At 54.2% G+C, this 23,068-nt stretch overlaps 2 protein-coding genes across 4 annotated transcripts in view; both read left to right on the forward strand.

Moving 5' to 3' along the window:
- Positions 1 to 23,068, forward strand: part of SMC6 (structural maintenance of chromosomes 6) — a 373,519-nt gene that overhangs the window by 203,751 nt on the left and 146,700 nt on the right. The gene's annotated exons all lie outside the window — the stretch shown is intronic.
- The window catches only part of PTPRK (protein tyrosine phosphatase receptor type K), a 165,225-nt gene that overhangs the window by 22,067 nt on the left and 120,090 nt on the right, over positions 1 to 23,068 (forward strand). For all 3 annotated transcript variants that reach the window (XM_078875856.1, XM_078875866.1, XM_078875862.1), the window contains exon 2: positions 14,743 to 14,871. In XM_078875856.1, the coding sequence (XP_078731982.1) occupies positions 14,743 to 14,871 (129 nt within the window). The remainder of the gene's footprint in view (positions 1 to 14,742; positions 14,872 to 23,068) is intronic.

Raw genomic sequence — 23,068 nt, forward strand, 5'->3', positions numbered from 1 at the left:
TTCCCGTCGATACCGCGCGGCGGGACGCAGCAGGCGCGCCACGCAGCTTCCCGGCCATTGTACCCCCCTCCCACCCCCTTTCACCCCCACCCTCGGGCCCCCCCCTTCACCCCCTTCCATCTCCCTTCCACCCCCACCTCCGGCCCCCCCTTCCACCCCCCTTCCACCCCCCCCCCTCCCACCCCCTTTCACCCCCACCCTCGGGCCCCCCCCTTCACCCCCTTCCATCTCCCTTCCACCCCCACCTCCGGCCCCCCCTTCCACCCCCCTTCCACCCCCCCCCTCCCACCCCCTTTCACCCCCACCCTCGGGCCCCCCCCTTCACCCCCTTCCATCTCCCTTCCACCCCCACCTCCGGCCCCCCCTTCCACCCCCCTTCCACCCCCCCCCCTTCCACCCCCACTCCCCGGCCCCCGACCCCCACCCCCCTCTGTGTAGATTCTGCTACGGGGGAATCGCGAGGGCGGCCGCCGAGGTTTCTGTTTTACGAGCCACGGCTCAAAGAGTTGGACACCAATTAAAGCGGAGAACTTGCACGCAGCGAGTTATTCTTGGCAGCGGTCGTCCCTGCGTGGAGCCGTGGCCTTGCCGTGCGAGCTCTGTGATGGAGCCGGGTTCCCGCCTCCACTGGATCCGGGACCTCGCCCTCCCAGCAGCAGCAGCTCCACACAGCCAAGTCACCGTCATCTCCCCTGCCGCTCGAGCGAGCCGCATTGAGGCATTGGTCAGCGCCTCCTGTTTGCAGGCCTGCAGAGTCGGACATTCCACATTCCGAGGGCACGGGCGAGTCTTTCCGTAGGACAATCGCCGTTTACGTCTCTGTAACGTGGCACATATTTTATTGACCCCGAGGGGTGATGGGTTCAGTCAATCTCTCGCCGGTTTTAAGTGGCAACTCTGAGATTGCTACGATCCGCGCGATGTACCGCCGCCCCAGACAGAGGAAGTACAATGACGCCACGCTCGGGTACATGGCACGTGGGTATACCTGCACCTGATGACTCTGTGCGGAAACAGCGGCCGTGTTTACCATCGAGAGAGGCAGCCAGTCGTCGGTAGAGTTCTTGAGCCGTCACCACACCTCACCGTCGCGTTTACAGGCAGCAGGACAATCGTACGAGTGTGAGCCATTGCTAACGGCGGATCACAGAGCCGGGCTTGTGCCGCTGCAGACGCAGCAGAGATCCTCGAGTGTTGAGTCCATTGACGCAGTCGCCACTTTCTCCTCGAACGCACCAAGTACTCACATCAGCTGGGATGGCCGCGAGGGAGGGCAAGAAGGGAGGGTAGGAAACTCAACTATTATTGATCTTACCAGGTCAGGCCCACTGAGCGATATAGCTCTACATTTCAGAAACGACCTGGACACAAATGATAGCTCAACGAAGTGGCTCATCATGTGGGCATACATCGCAACAAAAAACTCTAAACACACACACGTTGATTCTAAATGTGGAGGGAAACCGGGAGGGCCCGGAGAAAAATCCACGCGACCACGGGGAGAGCAGCAGCAGCAGGCGTCAGGGTCGGGATTGGTACCACGACCTCCTGAATACCAGGCGAGGTAGTTAACATCTCGCTGTGTTGGTCCCACGACCTCCTGAATACCAGGCGAGGTAGTTAACATATCGCTGTGTTGGTCCCACGACCTCCTGTATACAAGGCGAGGTAGTTAACATCTCGCTGTATTGGTCCCACGACCTCCTGTATACCAGGCGAGGTAGTTAACATCTCGCTGTGTTGGTCCCACGACCTCCTGAATACCAGGCGAGGTAGTTAACATCTCGCTGTGTTGGTCCCACGACCTCCTGAATACCAGGCGAGGTAGTTAACATCTCGCTGTGTTGGTCCCACGACCTCCTGAATACCAGGCGAGGTAGTTAACATCTCGCTGTGTTGGTCCCACGACCTCCTGAATACCAGGCGAGGTAGTTAACATCTCGCTGTGTTGGTCCCACGACCTCCTGTATACAAGGCGAGGTAGTTAACATCTCGCTGTGTTGGTCCCACGACCTCCTGAATACCAGGCGAGGTAGTTAACATCTCGCTGTGTTGGTCCCACGACCTCCTGAATACCAGGCGAGGTAGTTAACATCTCGCTGTGTTGGTCCCACGACCTCCTGAATACCAGGCGAGGTAGTTAACATCTCGCTGTGTTGGTCCCACGACCTCCTGAATACCAGGCGAGGTAGTTAACATCTCGCTGTATTGGTCCCACGACCTCCTGAATACCAGGCGAGGTAGTTAACATCTCGCTGTGTTGGGTCGTGGCTCCAAATTGAGGAGGCAGCAAAGTCCACCTCAGACTTTTCAGTCCCGGGTGACGTGTACAGGTGGAATCATGAATATATTTCCAATTATGTATCTCCCCTTATGAAGGGGTTTGGCCAGTGTGGAAGAGTAGGCCAAATGCCGTCTATCCAGGTGAAGCCTCACTGAGTCTCAAGACTCCTTCTCAGAGAAGACTCCTCCACGTGGATGTTTGGCCACGCGAATGAGTGACGTTTTGGAGGAAATCAGCACCTGGAGAAACTCCGTGAACGTGAAGGGATAACGCGGAAATCTTTGCACAGATAGATTCAAGAATGCGTTGCTGCTCTGCCATCTCCTGAACACTTTGATCATTTAAGGCAGAGATGGTGGTGGTGATAATAATTTGCACTTAGAAATTATTATTTAGAAGTCTAAATTATTGAGATGAAGATGGAGCTCCTACGAGGCCAGTGTCCAGTTGCATTTGCCATCTCAAGTTAGTTTGATTGCGGTAACTTGTGCTGCTCTAAGTGGCAAGTGAAGGGATATCGCGCTTAACTGTGTCTGACGCAATCGGGCACAGCTCTCCTGGGAAGCTGCGTGGGCCGCATGTGCCGCCTGTCTGGTGTGGGCGGCGCTGATGATGAAGCCACTGCCAGCGCATTGCAATTTCTCAGTGGAAATCTCCATCAGTCTTGGGTTCGATGTGAGTCTGTGGGTCACCGTGTGATTCTGTGGGTCTCTATTTAAGTCTGTAGGTCACTGTGTGAGTCTGTGAGTATCTGTGTAACCTTTGGGTCTCTGTGTGAGTCTTGGGTATATGTGTGAGTCTGTGGGTCATTGTATGAGCCTGTGGGCCTTTATGTAAATATTGGGTCTCTATGTGAGTCTGTGGGTCGCTATGTGAGTCTGTGGATCTCTATGTGAGTATTTGGGTCTCTATGTGAGTCTTGGGTCTCTATGTGAGTCTGTGGGTCTCTATGTGAGTATTTGGGTCTCTATGTGAGTCTTTGGGTCTCTATGTGAGTCTATGGGTCTCTATGTGAGTCTGTGGGTCTCTATGTGAGTCTGTGGCTCACCGTGTGAGTCTATGGGTATCTACGTGAGTCTGTGGCTCACCGCGTGAGTCTGTGGGTACTTTATCAATCCACTGCGGGACGAAGACCTCCCCACGTGGTGTCGGTCATGGAGCTTGCTGGACCATACTTCCCCACGAGTAGGTGAGGGCGAGGCAATGTCACTCGTCACTGATGTTAGCCGGGGCCGGGACGCGAACTCAGAAGCACTCACCGCCGTCTCACCGCTCCAGCCGAGTGAGGCGAATCCCGTCGGCAGTGCGGTGCTGGTTGATGAGGCATATGAATTTGACCGCATCTCAAGTGGGGGAAACGCGCACGTGTAGAGACTGAGAAGAAGGTTTATTGCGACCGTTGGCGAGGGTATAGATCGAGGCATCGAATGCTGTAGGCCAAATGAGGATTTGCGATGACATTCTGTTGGGAGCGTGTGCGTGTGAAGATGGTAGAGAGAGAGAGAGAAAGACGGAGGCAGATGGGGAAAGTCCTGAGCATTGATTTGACGAGAGGAAGGTTCTCATCAGCGCGGGAGACCAGGGGAACTCCGTTTACTCTCCAACGCACCGGTGTGCTGTACAAGTAACGAATTGCCATGCTTTGTTTTTTCGTGACAACCCTTACTAATTGGCTGTGTCGGATGGTGTCGGGTTTAACGAAACATTTATATTTACGCGATCTAACACCCCAAAAAAACAGTATTATGGGAACGGAGTTGTCGGTTGTTGGGCCGCAGGGATTATCACGGCTGGCTACGTACGGTGCGAAAGAAGTTCAACGTACAAGGGTGGAGAGGAGGAGGAGAAAGGGGGGTTGCGGCTTTCCGTCGACTTCAGCGACGGAGGGACTGACAGAGGCCGCGGAGTGCGGCGAGTGACGACGTCTCGGGACTCGTCACCCTGCCGGAGTCCGCGGCTCGCACCGGGCGGGCGGGCGGCACAGGGGGGCGTGTTATTTATTTATTAACACATATATTTATTTATTAACACATATATTTATTTATTATTCCCCTTTTTAACGGCTTCTGGGATCGGCACGTTTTATTGCGGCGCTCGAGCCCGAGACAATTTCATGTTGCTGCAGGGGGAATGCCGCGGGAGCGAGAGTAGTAAAACTGACGGAGAGCGCCGCTCCATTGATTTGGCCATTTTACCATTGACAGAGCACGGGGGACTACAGGAGGAGCCTCCCTGCACGTGCGTGCGTGCCCTTGGTGATGGTGGTGGTGGGATTGCAGGAGAGCCTGCGTGCGTGCCCTTGATGATGATGGTGGTGGTGGGATTGCAGGAGAGCCTCCATGTGCGTGTGCCCTTGATGATGGTGGTGGTGGTGGTTGGATTGCAGGAGAGCCTGCGTGTGAGCCCTTGATGATGATGATGGGATTGCAGGAGAGCCTCCGTGCGTGTGCCCTTGATGATGATATGATGGGCGGGGCATACTGTCTGTGCATGTATGTGTGTGTGCGTGTGTGTGCACATGATGCACCAAATAGTGATGAGTGGAGTGGCGGCGCAGTGGTTAGCGCACTGCACCATGTAACCCGCTACCTGCGTTCGATTCCCAGCCATTGCCAATATCAGCGATGAATATCTGAAGCGGTCCTGGCCCTCCCCTGGGTCGACTCAGCCTGAGATGGGTACCTGGTGCAGTGTGTAAACATCAGCACTAGAAAGACAAAGGCGGCCAGGCGTGGTGCTCGCCACGCCACCCCCTTCGTGTGCTCTTCCGACCTCAATTGGTGCTTGCCCCACATTATATGCAGAAGCAAGTCAGGGTCTGTCCCTTGACTTCCTGTCAGCGGTGTTAGACACTTCACGTGGCCTTAACGTGCAAGTGGCCTAGCACGGGCACCGTGGCGGCGGTGTGAGATCAGGCCCGGCGGTCTCATTCTTGCCGTTGTATCACACGACGCGGGGCCCCTGTTGCTCGTCAAGCAGTGAATTACGACGATGCAAACGTTTGTTTTGACTCGGGACCCAAAATATTTGGACGCGGTTTTGTCGATCGGGGTCGGTAAGTAAGTGGACCCTGTAGGCACCGGGCGTGGTTCACTCGGGGTGAGCGAGAAGTCGCTCGCCACAGATAGCAGAGCGGGGGATTCGAGAGAGCAAGAGAGCCGCGCTGATGGGCGCGCGGTCTTCAGCGCCAGCGAATCCAACGTGCGCATGCACACGCAGTTGGGATGTGGACACCTGTGCAGGTGCGTGTGTGCTGTGCAGAGCGGTGGGGCAGTGGTTAGCGCGAACCCGGCGACCCGAGTTCGATTCACGCTCGCGGCCAACACCAGTGACGAATAGAAGAGCCGGTCCAGAGCCTCACGAAGCCCGACGCAGCCTCAAATAAGTACCTGGTGCGGTCGGTATACGTCAGCACTGGGAAGACAAAGATGGATAGACATGGTGCTGTGGATCATAATTACAATTGAATTCAACTTCTACCGGATCTTTCTCTTTACAGGTAAACTCGCGCTTCGGGGATGTTGTGCAATTGTGACGATGTCACGGTTATCGTGGTGACTCGTGTTCACGTTTTGTTGATTTCTCTCCAGAAGCCCTGAGCTTAATTATAAACTCCCCGGCATCTCTCATCCGCACTTCACAAGACTGCTTCGACCGCAGCTGCCTGCTAAGCTTCTGCTATGAACAATTCGAATTTTGCCGAGAAATCATGGGCTGCCTAGTTTGTTTACGTTGTACAAACACAGAAGTCGTTGGCCGCGTTGCTAATGGGGTTCACCGACGCCGGCTTGTCCCAAACGGCGGCTCAGACCGCCCAACTCGGTCCGCCGATTCGCGCTCACTAAACTTCTCCGTTCAAATGCAAATGAGGTCGCTGCACCACAGTGCACATGCCTGCACAAGTGATGTCGGCAGCGCCGATTCAAAAGAACGCGGAGACCCTGTGTGTGTTCGTGTGTGGGTGCGCGTGTGTTGTGCCACGTGACAAAGTGGGGAGCGGTGGCGCAGCGGTTAGCACACCGCGCTACGAACCCAAGAACCAAACGTCGATTGCCGGCCACAAGACATCATCAGTAGTGATGATCTAAACCAGTTCTGTGCCTTTTCTAGGTCAACTCAGCCTTAAACGAGTACTTGACATGGCGTCATCATTTTCACTAACCTGCTTCCGTTCCTCCCTTAAACCCCATCTCTTCCCCCTAGCCCGCCATCACCCTGCTGCTCCCTGCCTCCGCCCCCAGCTACGACCAGGCCTGCCCCGTCCCCCATCACCACCCCGATCACAACCCATCCCCCATCACCACCCCCATCACCACCCCAAACCCCTACTCCAACCGCTCATTAACGACTCCCACATGTTCCCTTGTCACCATAGCTACACCGCTACTTTAATTAACCCCACTCATTATCGTAACCACTATTATCTTATGTATAGTTTTATAATTGTTGGAAGGCGCCTTCGCTATCTAAATCTAGACAGGATAAGAGAGGTGGCTGAGCGTGGTGCTGGCCACTCCCACAACACTGGTCATGTGTTCTGTTTTTCCTGTTCTTTTTGGCTGTTCAAGGCAGAGGCCTGCCCATGATTGAGAAGTGAATACATTTCAAATTGGCCTTCAGAGATGATCGCTGGCAGCACTTTCCCCAACCGCCTGAGTGGGCGACACGGGGGGTTCTGTGTATATTTGTCCCACATGATGTAGATCGTAGACAGCGCCGATTCCAATTTCATAATAAGCAATTATCCACGTGGCGTGGGGCACGTACGGCAATCACCAGGCGCGTGCAGTGCGTAACGACTTGTAGTTGAATGGGAGGGGATTGATAAGTGCGTAGCGGCTGCAGTGAGGTGGGGGACACGCCGCGCTGTGCAGTGGGAGCCCTGAGCGGGGGGCTGCACGAGGTGCGAGCGACACGTGCGCCTGCAGTTACTGTGACAACGATCTTCTACCACAGCTAATGGTTCATAATGGTGTCAGATTATAGCAGTGCTAATGACACGAGAGCGTGTTTTAATTAACCAAACGGCAGCAATCATCCAGGTGAGATTCCGCGGCTAATAATAGCAGCCACGACTCCCCATTGTCACGTATCCAGGGAAGCCTCGGTGAGGGGTTCCTGTTTTTTGTCTTTTTGTGTTCGGGAGGAAACTGGGGTTTGTAAAAAAAAAAGTGTGGCTCCTCCCACCTCTGGCAAGATGTCAATTTGCCCCGCGTGGAAGAGGAGACCAAAGACTACAGAGAGAGGTTCTAGCGGAGGCCCATTGGCTTGAGAGAGAAATCGCTGGGGCTGCACCGTTAACGTTTAGCCTCGGCAGATGTTGTTTTGTGAGCGAGCGAGCGAGACGTCGCGGGAGGCCTGTCTCGCCTTCGCCGTCTCGGGGTGAACGCCCCGCAAGTACCAGCGACAATCCGCGTCCTCTCGCTCGCTCGCTCGCACACCGCCACGCGCATTGTACCAGACTCACCCGGGGGCGCGCACGTGTGTGTAATAATAATAATACTACGACGTCGTATATAGACGAAGCAGTATGTCTTTTTCCTCCCTTTGGTTTTTTTTTTAAACTGGTTTATTATCGATTTCCCTCTCCATTGTGTGTAATCCACGCCATACGTGTGCAGGAGAGTGATGGGCAATGCAGTGGTGGCAGGAGGGTCGTAATAAAAGGAAACGCGAGCGCGCACACCCGTGCGGCGGGATGTCCCTGCGAGTCTCTCTGGGCGAGTACCGAGCCCCGAGCTGCGGGGCAGAACGTCGATCCAACTCGGCCGAGGTCCTGCACTTGAAGCCAGGTCTCACCCACGCGCGATGACACCGGGTTCTCAAGTCGAGCGAGCTGATGGCCTCGGCCAGGTCGCAGCACGCTACGGTGTTTGTCAGCACGCGGCTTAGAGAATTGTAGACCTTGACAGCGACCGCGACCGTTGTAAAGGATTGAACGTTGTGTTCATATCGTGAGAAGCATGGGCCCGACACTATATCTGTCAATTATCAGCAGAGCAGTCATTTTAGAAGATTATCAAAATGTACATCGGCCGCTTGGTGCCCGATGCCCTCGGGGTCATTGGCTGCCACGATTCTCCCTGGGGGTCGTCGTCGTTGTTTGTGCTGCGACTCTGTGGGGCTGGGAGTCTGTGGGAGTCTGTGGGACTCTGTGGGGCTCTGTGGGGGCTGGGAGTCTGTGGGGCTGAGACTCTGTGGGGCTGGGAGTCTGTGGGGCTGCAAGTCTCGTCCCCTCTCCCGAGTTCCCCCTCCCACGAGCCCCACTCCCCTCCTACCCGAATGCAGTTTTCTCTTTTTTCATTTTTGTAGCGTGCATTGAGATGCTCTGTGAACGGCGGCGGTTGTTATTGCGGTTATTATTGTTGTGGTGCTTGTTATGGTGGTTGTTATTGTTATGGTGGTTGTTATTGTTGGTGGTCCTGCAGAACCAGTGGTGGCATTTCCCCTTTGCTATGTAGGGCACCCATTATTGACTTCTCCACTCGGTGAAACGTGTCCATCGTCCCGGGAGGAGGCTTCGAGCATCCCTCCCCTTCAACCCCCCCCCCCCAAGCGAGCCCTCTGCTGTGGCGCGGCTGTTCAAAACCCCGTGGCCCCGTTGGCAAGAGTAAGGCCATCGGTGGTGTGCCAGTGCCATTTTCCGAATACTCCACTTGGATCTTGCAACAAAGTCAACATCGGACACGGTCAATCTACTGCCGGATGAAAGTTATTTCCTGTGCATACATTGAAATAGAAACTCTAAACAGCCAAAGAAAGAGCTCTGTCTACATAATGACACATCATTCGAGTGGTATCATTTAGGAAACATGATCCATCTCAACTGGTACGTGACAAGATAGGTTGATGAACTTTCTAATGAGTTAAGAGCCCCTTGAGAAGAGATGTCTCTTTGTCAATGCAAGTGGTCTCTCTGTCTTTGTCAAGGGAGGCCTGGTTCAATGAAGGCCACTGAACTGATGCACGCGAGATTCTAAATCACGGACATCAACCCCGCTTGGAGCTCCTCTCCCTGTCGTGGTGTGGATTTGAACAGTTCCTAAATTTCAACACAATGCGACAAATGAAGATTCAAGTAATTGTGTTTAGCTGGGTGAGAATTCAAGAGACCAGCGTAGCCTCATTTGCATACACGATACATCTGACGGCGTAGCCCCCACGTTTCATATCGAACCTGTCCCGAAACTTTATTTTTTATTTTGCCCACATGCAGTGCAGCAGTCTACACATTCACGTCATCGTACATGCACGCGAACACAATTAAACACCACGCAGCGGGCACGCAACGCAAACAAAGCAAGGCGGCGATGGCCGGCAGCGTAAGCAGCATAAGTGAATGTCAGGGAATTAATTCACTTGAAGAGAGCGAGTGTGTCGAGAGAGAGAGTAGCGCTGGGAGAAAATACCCGCGGCATTAATGCGCCGATGCTCTGCCGCTCGTTACTCAACGCCTCCCCGCTCCGAGAAAATTGGATGCGCGGGGCTCCGCGTTGCGTGGCTCTTGATCTGTCCTCCGTCTCGCCGACTTTTGCGCTTAATCGGCCGGGGAGGCTCGGCCCCCCCCCCCCCATCGTACCCCCCCCCATCGTACCCCCCCCCATCGTACCCCCCCCCATCGTACCCCCCCCCACCCCCATCGTACCCCCCCCCCCAACCACCGCCCTCCCCATCCCTGGCTCCTCGGCTCCCCCGCCAGCGTCTGACATTTCCTGTCGAGTCGTTCCGCTGGGGTGCGGTGCCGGTTCAGGGAGCCGAGCTTGGGGCGGGGGGGGCGTTGCTCATAAATTGGAGCGAGGATGCTGATCCTGGAGATTTCAAAACTGGCATTGCGTGTGCGTACGTGCGTACGTGCGCGTGTGTGTTCCCTGCCGCGTGCGAGCAGGGGGGGAGTGTGGCAGTAACTTGCCAGTCACATGAGCGCAGGGGCGGACTCGTGCCGTAAATCCAGCGGGATGGTAATTTAGACGTTATTAGGACACGGGCGGTTACCTAACAAGCCGCGTTATGCCATTATCCGCTTGGCTAATTAAATACGCGAGGTAGGATGGACTTAGCGAGCCTCTTGTGCCCCAATGTCCAGCGGTGCCTGAAAGGTTTTGTTCATTTTAAAGTTTTGCTTTTGTGGTCGGGGTGCGTGCTTCGCCATCTGAATATCCGTCGTGGGTAAATTTGACGACTACCACTTTATGAGAAATCCGCAAAATATGTTCTATAGCTAGATTGAGCCCCTGCTATCAGATTGTGGAATATCCATCGCTTACAAAAGTTGATCACTTCCCTGTGCTTTGGTTGTAACATTGTGAATTCAGCACGATCACGAAATACCGATCAACTAATTACGATCACGATGTATCGACTATCGAATGTCGGTAACGTGCTATTTTATTGCCTCTCCTCTGGCAAAAGGGTCACGTGCTTGGGATTGTGCGAGTGCTCATTTTGGGCAGTACTATGGCACCTGCACGCGAGAGCGACACTGGCGCCTATGACCATGATTAACGCATGTTTCAGACACGTTTGTACAACCTTGAAGTGGCTGTTTACCTGGGCGCAATGTCAACCAATTATGGCTTCCGTAATGCAGAGATATCTCATTTGTTACAATGCATTTGATATGGCAGCAATGTTCATACAATCTCATTGTGGTGTCGGACGTACCGAGACGAGCCGAGTTTTTCATCCACGCTGCGATGGGATGGTGCCTCCCACGTTCGTGCGTGCATGTCCAAACCATTGACGTGTTCCCTATAAGCAATCCATATTTTCTGAAACTCTAGATGAATACCGACTAAGTGACAACCCCAATATGTGTGACGCGGATGGTTGAGAATGTTTCAACTGTGGAGCTGCTTAATTCGTGGAACTGCCCCTCTCTTCAAGAGAGGACGCTGGCGCTTTGAGGCGGCACGGTGACCGGGCGAGTGTGAGAGATTGATGAGTGTGGGGCAGGGGTGGAGGAGGAGGAGGAGAGGAGGAGTTTTAATGAGGAGCGTTGCGGTCGGTAACAGAGTGGTGGGGCTGGGGGGGGGGGATAACGGAGGGGGTGAGGGGGTGTCCTACTTTATTATCGCAAAACTGTGGCCGGCTCATTCCAATTTCACAACGCGCATGCTCGGAGCGGCCGGGAATTTAAATTCTCGCCACAACAAGTTGCGTCGGCCTGGCGGGATCCGAGATGCGTGCGGAGTCGTCGCCGGTTCCATTCGATCTCCCGATGCGGCAGTTGAAATATAGCTTCGGTCCGCCCAGCGATATCATTGGGGACATCGCAGTGAGTCGACCTACATGGCGTGTGATGTCGGGTCAAGTGCGCGTAGTCGCACCTCGTTTGGCCAGTGTGGAACAGTAGGCCAAATACCCTCGAGAGATGCTCTACAGAACTAACCTCGAAGTGGAAGTCCTTCCACCAACAGTGGCGTGAGCAAGCATTTACAGGGCTGCACTTTTACATTTACAATTAAAATGTGGACTTGTATAATGACTCCGTGTGGCCCCATCTCAAGATGCTGCACTGAAATGCGGGACGTACTAACGAGGCAGCCAGTCATCGGCAGAGGAGAAGAGAGAGCGTTCTTGAGCTGACAGCACGTGTGAAGTGGGGGAATAGAGTTCCAGACTGGGAAAAGCAGAGGAAAATGGGCAATCTCCCACTTGGTCTTGTGAAACTGTGTGCATAATTTAAGAGCAGGCATATTGAGTAAGTTAAGTCATGATGCACTTTGTGATGTGATTCATTCACAACACTTTGCTCTGGATATTTTCAATCAGGATTCGATAACAAATCAAAATAAGTAGCTAAAGCATGTCATCCGCTCAACCAAGGTGCAGCCATTTAACACGTCTTGGTATCCGCTTCTGTGCGCCACGTCTCTTACAGAAGGGGCCGAAGCGGCTCTGCGAAAGATTCCAGCAGATAGTCTGTCTCACGACGCGATTCGCATGAACTTGGAGGAAATTACAAAATAATAATAAGTGGTAATAATACATTTTTAATAAATCAGTGCCAGTAATTTAATATGCGCAGCCGTCACAAGAAGATACGCGTTCGTCGTGCGCGGTGAATACTAACGCAGTTCCGAACGGCGTAATGCAGAGACGCGATGGAGGTCTCTTTTGAGGTGAGCACTGTGGCCGAGAATGCTGCCTGCAGGAGATGCTGCCTCGGTTCGCACTAAATTGCCGGCTGCTCTTTTGAGGCTCGGATAGCGTTGGTGGCTCAGAAAAGCGTCCGTGCACCATCAAATCATTGTAATTTCTCCGGGCGAAGCCCACTTCTGTAATGGGTTCTGGTAAACAAGATATCGGTAAGCTGCAGAAATGTGACATTTCAGAAAAACCTCTTATCTGCTTACTGGACCTAATCTGTAATTTAAAACCTGCAATAGCGTGCACTTTTGAAAGTGTTGCTCACAGATAAAAGTGTTGCCTTGTGCGTGAAAGAATATTCTTGGCAGCACAATCTCTCCTTGCGTTGATGATAGTGCTCAAAAGAGCTGCTCGTGAGCTGGAACAGTAGCAGCCAGAGGTGTGGACTCGAGTCATGTGACTTGGACTCGAGTCAGACTCGAGTCATGAATTTGATGACTTGCGACTCGACTTGGACTTGCATAACAATGACTTTGTCCCACCTCTGGTAGCAGCAGGCACGGACGCTTGGGGTTGATGTTCTATATACGCGAGTCTGCGTGGCTTCTCCTCGCTCTGGTGCATTGCCTTCGCTTTACAGAGAGCGTCCTTTATATTTTGGAACCAAGTCCAATCTTGCGCCCGATGCATGCGGTTCGCCCGTCTCGCCGTGGCATTTCCTCAAGGCGAAGGTGCATGACCCGATCTTTACGGAATATTCTAAGGATTGTCGTCTTTTGTTGGACAGCGTGCCACAATAGCGGCCGCGGCGATATTGATGAGGTCTGCTCCGAACACGAGCACCCCTCGCTCCCGCATCTCTTGGGCGCTCTCGGGAAAGACGGTGACATTTTTGTCTTTGGCAAAAAGCGCACACATATTAACGTGACATCTGGCGTGGAGGAAAAGCTGCTGCTTGGCGTCTCGATGTGTAAAATCAAGTGGCCGCAATGGAACAAGCCCCGCGTCACTCACTCACTCGCTACGAGAGCTGATACATCGGGAATAAGAGGGCTCGGAGGATAATACACCGCTTGCTGGCTTGTAATTTTAAATTCCGTGTAAATTATTTGAAAAAAGAATGCAAATCGACGGTCACCGTCCACCCGGTGTTGGAAGCAAGTCATGCGAGAGCGCGCGACAATCTCTAATCAAGTGTTTCTGCCACGCGTCATGTGCTCAGTATCACGAAGGGTGTCTGCTGGCTTACAGAGGTTTTGTTTGTTGAGAGAACAACTCGTGCAGTCCCTCCTCTTTTTAATATTGCATGGCCATTTGAGAGCTGTACATGTGAGACATTATTAAATGTGATGGCAATAGCAGAATTAATTTGGCCCTGGAGCGACGAGGAGAGGTTGCACGGGGCACAGTTACATTAGCAGCCTTCATCCAGAGGTTTGGAGAGAGATTTAGAATCGCATCTGCTACGGATTGTGTCGGTGACTCATCATGGGGAGAGAGATCCTGCCGTTGCTCGTCTTCACGATGTGCTTGGCAGCCCCATCACAATAGTTGCGAATCCATGTATTTGTCCGTGTGATGTTGAGACGTTTGGACACTGGCGTCACCTCCTGGGTGCGTGAGACACGGAGTGGTGAGCGACAGCACAGAGGGTTCGTGTGAGCAGCCCCGCTGGCTGCTCACCAGATAAAGGCCCCCCGCATAGCCCACGCAGACTATAAGGGCAAGTGCTGTTAGTGAGCACCTATGAAAGCCAGTATGGCTCATGAGGGGGTGGTATTGTAGGCTTTATCATGCCCGACCAGCCGTCATTGTCTCTCTCGTGGTGATGTTTACAAACTTCACCATGGACTCGTTGAAGGCTGAGTTGACTACAGGAAGCCTTGGACCGATTCAGATATTCACCACCGATGTCGGCCACGGGCAAGGATTCACTTTGGCCACCTGCTTTGTGGCGCAGTGCCACAACCACTGCACCACCGCTCCCCACCCAACCCACCATCTCGCGCCGCGAGCGGGCAGTGCAGCTCCCGTGGGGCGGTGACCTCAATCGAGAGCAGAGCCACGCTGACCCCAGCGCACGCGGAGCCGGCTGCACCTCGCCTCCCGTAGCGTTGGCTCGTGGCGAGAGCGGCGAGCACGGGTGAGCACGTCAGCCGAGGTCGATGCGACGACAGCCGTAGCTCGTCGGCTTCTCGGTCGTGCGGAACGCGGCGGCGGCGGCAAGCCAGGGCAGCGTTGCCCCGTTTCCCCGTGTGGGCCCGAGCTGGATTATTATCGTTGTTATTATTATTATTGGGATTATAATAATCATTATTTGGATGTGGCAGGTTTTGTTTGCTCATGGACGTCCGGGTTCTGTCCCACAGGATCGAGTAGGTGCCGTATCACGGAGCCGTTCCCGGCGTGCGGGTTCGTGCAGGACAAGGACGATGACTTTGACTGGGAGCAGCTGAGTGGCGCGGAGGCGTCGCGACCTGGACTGCAGCCTCCTGCAGGTGGCCACACAGCAGCCCGCACAGCGCCACGCTCCGCACACTGCCCACAGCCGCACGCTCCACACAGCTACACACTGAGCACAGCCACCACAGCCACTCACTCAGTTACATCATAACTTCTATTAAAACTGAAAATTATTTTGTCAAGTAGGACAAGAGTAGAGGTCCAATGAACCTTGTGGGACACCGAAGCAAGGGGTTTCTGAGAGGGGAGACGTCTCTCTATACCTGCTCACTCAATACAATCTCCACTCGCTCACGAGCAGGCTATTCACTGACCATTAGTATACAGGCTCGCTCGTCATCAGTATCTCCACTCGCCCACTACTCAACGTCAGCGTGCCAAGTCGCCACCAGCACATCCACTCACTCACCACCAATGCATGCTCCCGCTAACTGCCAGGAAACTCATCTCACTGTCAGCTCGCACTCCAGATCATCCGTCTTTTTCGCCGCACTGCCGGCAAGTCCACTCTCTCCATCAGTAGGATGACCACTCACCCTGTCGCTCATCTACCACCCAACCTGCCATCTCACCCAGCTTCAAGACCCATTGCTTGGCCTCCTACCTAACTACTTAATCCAGACTCTGGGATAATACTTTTCATATCAACATTTTCAATTCATCTCCAGAGTGCTGCCTGTTCTTTTTTCTTGCTGTCACATTTTGGGATCACCGTGGCTCTGGCAAACTGCTGCCGGCCACGATTGGGAGCAGACGAACGTGGCTGAAAACGAGAGGCGACGTCCTTGCGGCTCCGTTATGAGAAAGATTGATGGCACCGCCGCTGTGATATTGGCGGCGACGGACAATTTGCATGCCGGCAGCCGTTAAAGAGACTGCCGGGTGTGGGGCGTGCGGCGTGTGGACGGCGTCGTGGGTGGTGTACGCGACGATCAGTTCACCGGCCACCGTGTGAATCGTGGTGACCCCAGACCGAGACCTTGCTGGAGTGGGGGGGTGGGTGGCACGATGTGGTCAAGGAAAGGTTTCCTCCGGGCTTTCCGGCTTCTTCCCATTGCTAAAAAAAAAACCCGCACACAATGTAGCTGGGTATTGGTCAAACAACCCAATGCTAAAAAAAATTACCTGCAAATTACTCTATTGTGATTACACACAGCAGTAACATTGCCTGCGACTGCAAAAACTTGACAAGGACCCTCTTAAGTAAGTGTCTTGAGACTCGGTGAGGCCTTCCTGGGTAAACGTGCGTGATGATGATACTAATAACGGTGTTAGACTTTAAATAAATGTTAAACTCTAAACAGAACAAGCAACGATTACGATCATCTATTATCTGTCAAACATTTGGCTCGAGCGCTCACCCCATATGTAGATAACGAAAGGCCGTGACACCCATTGCCTCATCCAGAAGTGGGGCTGAGCCCTCGGCACGCCCGACGCTGCCGGGCTGCCGTGTCGATATCGGAGCGGTGAGATGCCCTTTGCTCTGCGACGTTCGCCGCACGACCTTGTGCCCCCACGGATGCTTTACCGGTGCGGTTTCTACATCCGTGCCGCGTGACCGGGATCCCCGCTCTTCGGACTGGCGGTCGCTGCGGCGATCGTCGTCAATCACGAGACGGCGGCGAGCTGCGGGCGCCGAGAGCGTGCGTCGAGGTTTCAAATTAAAACAAAAAAACACAAAACAAACATGGTGTGCTCTTCCCCGCAGTGCAGCTGTGCTGCCGTAATAATTAAGGGCCCGTATGCTTCTCTGAATCTGTCATTGTCAAGAAATTTGCATAAGATATTAATTAGTCTGCTGTATTTTGCTAAGTGATTCATAGAGATGCAAGCTGCCGCTTGTCCACGCGCGATTCCTGTGGCACGTGATGGAGCATTTGTTAATAAATGATAACCCTAAAAATGTAATTTGTGAAAGTAATTGGCCTCATTAGATGAAAAAAACCCTCTTATACCTCATTAAATAATTGAGCAATAGCGTTTGCTTAAAGGATCGCATGCCAGATTATATTCCTACTTCACTACCATCCAAGCCATAAGTTGCTCACGATTCCACTTCTTTCCTTTATTAGGAATGCTGCCACCTTCTCTAATTACAACAAATTGACGTGGCATCAAAGGGACTCGCATCGACGTCGAGTCGACTGCTCCTTGAGAGGGCTCTCTTCTGCCGCAGACCCCTCGCGATCTACACCAGAATCCGCACCCCAGCTCCCTCACGATCTCAACGAGAATTCATAGTCCACCTCCCTGCAGCCCCCCGACTTGCGGGTATCACATCTCGCGACGAGGAGCCGCCGTCTGCCTCTTGTACCCGGGGGCGCGTGTGGCACATCGGCGCGGCTCTCCGGACTACCGCGTCTGCACAAAGCGCTGTGTCGTCTGGGTGCTCGACGCTCTTGGGACAGCAAGAGAGGAAGGGCCACGGGTGCGCGGCTTCCTCCCCAGAGTGTTCCTCAAATCAGACGAATGCCGAGCGCGCCGCTCCGCTAAACCTGGCGCGTTAACGAGTCGTCGTGGCCGGGGGGTGATGGACCATCAGAAGCCGTGGGGCCACGAGCCGCGTGGCCCCACGGGCCCCCTCCCTCAGCCTCCTAATGACGTTCTACCTGGCCCGGTGCTCTCATTAGAATAATTAATAACGGAAGGCGGCGCAACAAAAACAAGAGGCGAGAGTCGCTTGAGTCCGTGTGGGCTCTGGATGCCGACTTCGCTTTGCTCGGCGGCGTCAAGCAGCGACCGTTTGGCGATCTCTCGCGTGCCTCGATTTCTCGTCATTCTCGCTGGGGGTTTGTATTTTTGGTGGGAAGGGGGGTTGCATTTTTTACGCGGTTGTGATTTATGGCCCGCGTTAAAGCACAAACGCAATCGTCAATCCCGTAGCGCTTTTCCGGCGCAATGTGTTAGCGCTGCGAGATTTCACGGCTGCCACGCGGCTGAATGTGTGACGTGCGCGATTGATGCGGGACCCGGGATCTGGCGGCACTGACAGATGAGCGGCACCGCCGCTCGCGAGCGCGCCAGAGCGAGGCACGCGCACGCGCGGCAACGCGCATCCGCCGCGACAAATTGAAGTGACCCTTCCCCTTCATTAGAAAAACACGGCGCTGGCTCCGTGCGTCCTTCTCAAACATCTCTTTTAAAAAGTGGAAGTGTGAGTGCCGCATGCGCCCCCTTGTTACAGCAAAACCCATCAGATGGTGGGGCTGGTACGAAATAAAGACATCGGAAAGAGTCGCTTCCCATTTTAATCGCAGGCCTGGCTGCTGGGCGCATCATGATGTTGCCTCTCATGTGAGTCTCAGCCTGCGAATTCCTGCGAGAAGTTTCGGCAAATTAACGTGATATCTTTAACAAGAGAAATGTAACGGTCGTCTTGCATGGAGGTCGACAGATTCAACTTTACTTCAAAGTGAGACCAGGAGTAATAGAGCTGTAGCCGCAATGCTTAGTTTGGAATGAGACCTACACTTTTTGCCTACTTGCCCATTGCGAATGAAGACCATTAGCTTTGTTCCGGTCTTCAAGATACATGTGGAGTGTTTTCATTTCATGCGGACAACTTCTTTTTCTTCTGTCACTTTCTATTGAACAGAAACTCGTCGCGTTCGACACCCCCCGTGACTCCGCCGTGATGTTCCCGCTTGTGCTGCTCCCCTGCTTTGCTCACTCTCCTAGCCTCTCCACTGCTAGCCTGCTCTCTCTCTCACTCTCCTAGCCTCTCCACTGCTAGCCTGCTCTCTCTCCCACTCTCCTAGCCTCTCCACTGCTAGCCTGTCCTCTCTCCCACTCTCCTAGCCTCTCCACTGCTAGCCTGTCCTCTCTCCCACTCTCCTAGCCTCTCCACTGCTAGCCTGCTCTCTCTCTAACTCTCCTGGCCTCTCCACTGCTAGCCTGCTCTCTCTCTCACTCTCCTAGCCTCTCCACTGCTAGCCTGCTCTCTCTCTCACTCTCCTGGCCTCTCCACTGCTAGCCTGCTCTCTCTCTCACTCTCCTAGCCTCTCCACTGCTAGCCTGCTCTCTCTCTCACTATCCTAGCCTCTCCACTGCTAGCCTGCTCTCTCTCACTCTCCTAGCCTCTCCACTGCTAGCCTGCTCTCTCTCTCACTATCCTAGCCTCTCCACTGCTAGCCTGTCCTCTCTCTCACTCTCCTAGCCTCTCCACTGCTAGCCTGTCCTCTCTCTCACTATCCTAGCCTCTCCACTGCTAGCCTGTCCTCTCTCTCACTCTCCTAGCCTCTCCACTGCTAGCCTGCTCTCTCTCTCTCACTCTCCTAGCCTCTCCACTGCTAGCCTGTCCTCTCTCTCACTATCCTAGCCTCTCCACTGCTAGCCTGTCCTCTCTCTCACTCTCCTAGCCTCTCCACTGCTAGCCTGCTCTCTCACTCTCCTGGCCTCTCCACTGCTAGCGTGCTCTCTCTCTCACTCTCCTAGCCTCTCCACTGCTAGCCTGCTCTCTCTCACTCTCCTAGCCTCTCCACTGCTAGCCTGCTCTCTCTCTCACTCTCCTAGCCTCTCCACTGCTAGCCTGCTCTCTCTCACTCTCCTGGCCTCTCCACTGCTAGCCTGCTTGCCACGCTCCACTCGCTTCGCTCGCTCCGCTGCTGGCCTGCCACTACACACTCTGGTAGCTCCTCTACTGCTAGCCTTTCACTATACACTCTGGTAGCTTCTCTACTGCTAGCCTTCCACTATATACTCTGCTGGCTTCTCCACTGCTAGCCTTCCACTATATACTCTGCTAGCTTATCTACTGCTAGCCTCTCACTCTACACTCTGCTAGCTTCTCCACTGCTAGCTTCGCACGCTCACACTGAGGATTCCGCTAGCTTCTCTACTGCTAGCTTCTCTACCCTCGCCTCTCCAACCTCGCCCTTGCCTCCAGTGGGGGTGAAGCCATCACCGCTGGAGAGGGCGAGCTGTGGAGAGCGGGGCCTGGGACTCCTCTCGTCCTCACTCCGACCAACTCAACTCCCTCTCTCTCTCTGACGCTCCCGTGTCTATCCCCCTCCTCATTAACTCCTCATCACGCCCGCGGCTTCCGCCGCTATCGCCTCGGTCTCCCGTCCACCTGGCGCCTGTTCCGCGCCTGCATTTGCAGCCGGCCATTCGCCGCGATGCATCTTCATTGGCCGTCTCCTCTCCGTTGCTCTCTCTCGCCGCACCTGGTCGCCCCGATGCGACCTCGCTGCCCGTAACTCGCACGTGCGTGCACACCGCTTGCAAATCTCCGCGCGCTACTCCACTGCGCGTGTGGAAGCATGCAAGCTGGCTGTGTGTGCCACACTGGCTGTGTGTGCCACACTGGCTGTGTGTGCCACACTGGCTGTGTGTGCCACACTGGCTGTGTGTGCCACACTGGCTGTGTGTGCCACACTGGCTGTGTGTGCCACACTCGAGCGAGTTCCAATGTCGGTCAGAGGTCGACTGGGCCGCTAATCATCGTCGCTCTTGAAGGTCGAGTCAAGAAACCATCAGGGCCGACTTCATGGGAAACCAGTGGCAGATGCCGTATGGATCGATAGACGGACTCGTGCAATATAAAGAATCATCGTCCCCTTTGATTGCCCAGTTCCCCATGTGCTCCATCGCAGCCCCGGCAACAGTTGTTCAACGAGGAGCGGAAACGAGCCACAGGAAACGACTGAAACAGTGACGGAAGCTGCATCGGTTATTTAATTCAACTCGATTTATTTGAATTTAGTCTTATCTCCACCACTCCACGTCCCTCATCTCAAGACTTCAAATGATCCTAAATGCCACTACGTCACCCCAATGCTCCGGTCTCTCCACTCCGTCCCTCCACTCCACTCAGCTCCTCACGCACTCTGCTCCAGTCTGAGACCAGTCGGCAGTCGCCCAATCTCCCCTGCGGCCCCCAGAGGCTGTAACCCCCCCCCCATCCACTCGTGCTCCCGACTCCCTGCCCGCCATTCGAGTCCACGCTCAATATCTCCCTGCTGCCATCTGCCTGTGACTACCTCTCTTTCTCCGTAACAGAGATGCGCCCGTTACATGTCACGTGGGTTGGTAGAAAGACGAAAGATAGAGGTGCAGCCCTGCAATTGCTTGCTTCTAGCACTGCTGGTGGTCGACCTTGGACTGGAGGGAGCCCTAGAGAGCTGACCAGACATCTTGTCAAAATGTGGGAATCCTCGCCCTTCGCCCCACGGCACGTCAACTGCCTGCCGATCGACGAACTTTGCAATTGCGATGCATCGAGCTGACAACGATGAGGCGAGGTGAGTGCGTGCACCACGGCGACCCGCTCCCCGTGCGCGGCTCGATCTCCGGGGCCCCGGCGACGTCTCTGCCTTGCGAGACGAGAGCGCCGCTCGCCGCGCACCTCGTCCCCCGCAGCACCGCAGGATGACGCCGCGACTCGCGCGCTCGCCCCCACCCGGAGGAGGCGTCTGCCGCTACTCGCCCCCCCCCCCCCCCCCCGCTGTCTTGTTCCCACCTCGAGGCGTGCCGGCAGGTTGGTTAAACACGCGCGTGCGGCAGGGGGCACGAATAAGTGCGCGCCCTAAACGGCGTTCCTTTGGTAGCGCTCGCCGGCGTGTGATGTGCCGTGCAGCATTTGTGTCACGCTGTCTCATTAGGGGGCCTCACTTTGACTTGCCATTTCCAGTCACGCTTGGAAAAAATATAAAAATAAAATAAATATTCCTGCGTGGAGTTATTTTTAATGCATCCCACCGACACCTTTTGTCGTCTCTCAGTGGGATCATTTGTGTTTTTCACTTTGATTTTAGAAGGAGGCTGCATTGACCGATAAACTTGTAGCAGAACGAGATCAGTAATTGGAGAAGGGTAAACAAAACTAAAGTTTAAATAATATCAAATCACAGGAAATGTGCAACTCGCGCGTACACAGTGCGGCGAAGCTGTGAACGCGGACGGGGTGATGGCTGTTGTTTCTGGAAGCCAGAGTTCGTTGAACAAAAACTGCAAACGATTTCGTTTCATTTCCTCTTCGTTACCAGACGCGGCAGCATAGAACAGTTCTCTTGAAAGAGTCTCAAAGGCCGAGCGAGAAGTTTCCACCTCCATCTCACCCACGCACTGGCGGAGCCAGTGCGTGGGTGAGATGGCACGTGCCCCTCCCCAATGATCCGATAGAAATCCCTCATTTCGATCGGATCATTGGGGTTTATTAGCAATAAATCGGCATTTTGCGACCCCCACTGCCATTGTGTAGCATATTATTACGTGCCAGGGACTCTATGAGATGATAGGACAATAGTCTGAGTCCATAATTGGCGATAAGTAACGGCAAACCAGTTATAAGTGACTCAGAATTGTGCGCAGTTGCGTATCCAGTACACGACTTCCCTGAAGGCATCAACACCTTCAGCGAGCGCGATGCCGATCACACAACGCGGTGCGAATTCGACCCTCAATCGACGGCTGCACCATCGCCACACATGCGTTGAATAAAAATCAAAGGACAAGCCCCCCTTCCTGAAAATCCTGGCTCCGCCATTGCACCCGCGCGTGTGCAACAAGGCCCCCCACATTGCATCGCTCTTTAGTGACCAACGACGAGTTGTAATCCGTGCACCGCGGAGGGTTGTCAGCCAGAAGGAGCAGCGCAGGACGGCTCTGACGGTGCGGCTCTTGGCTCCCCCGTGCCACCATCTGCCAGGCCCGGCTCCGGCGTCTCCAGCGCGGGTGTTTAATTGACGCTCGAGGTGGTGAATCGTGACGCTCTGGGAAGCGGCATTGTGACGCTCCGCGTGGATCTCTGATGTCACTGACGAGAATGCACAAAGCAATGGCAGTGCAGTGGCTCGACCTGCTGCTCCGAGGTAACCCGAATTGAGTGGGAAGCTCTTAAACGCTAAATATTTCCAAGCGTCTCGCGCAATGCACACGTGTGCTGGCGTGTGTGTGCGAGACACTCGTGGTGTGCGCATCTGCTGTGTGAGGGGTGCGATGTAAGTGTTTGTCTCGGCTGCGATGGCATTGTCATGCGGCCGTCGATCAGCTTGAAGAGCGCGCGGTACATTTAGAGGAACCGCTCTCTCGCTCGTTGTACGAAATACCTTCAGCAAAATGCCCAGGGCTCTCATTGCGAATTAAGCCCAATGCTCTCCCTTTTTAACCCGGGCATAACTCCACACTCGCACGAAATGTGAATGCCAAGACTGCTAACAATAAACTGTTAAAGTGTTACACGTTAATAAATGTCCTCATTTGGACGAGGTGGATATTTAGTGCTTGGGT

The sequence above is a fragment of the Lampetra fluviatilis genome, chromosome 2 (assembly GCF_964198595.1).
Source record: "Lampetra fluviatilis chromosome 2, kcLamFluv1.1, whole genome shotgun sequence".
NCBI lineage: Eukaryota > Metazoa > Chordata > Hyperoartia > Petromyzontiformes > Petromyzontidae > Lampetra > Lampetra fluviatilis.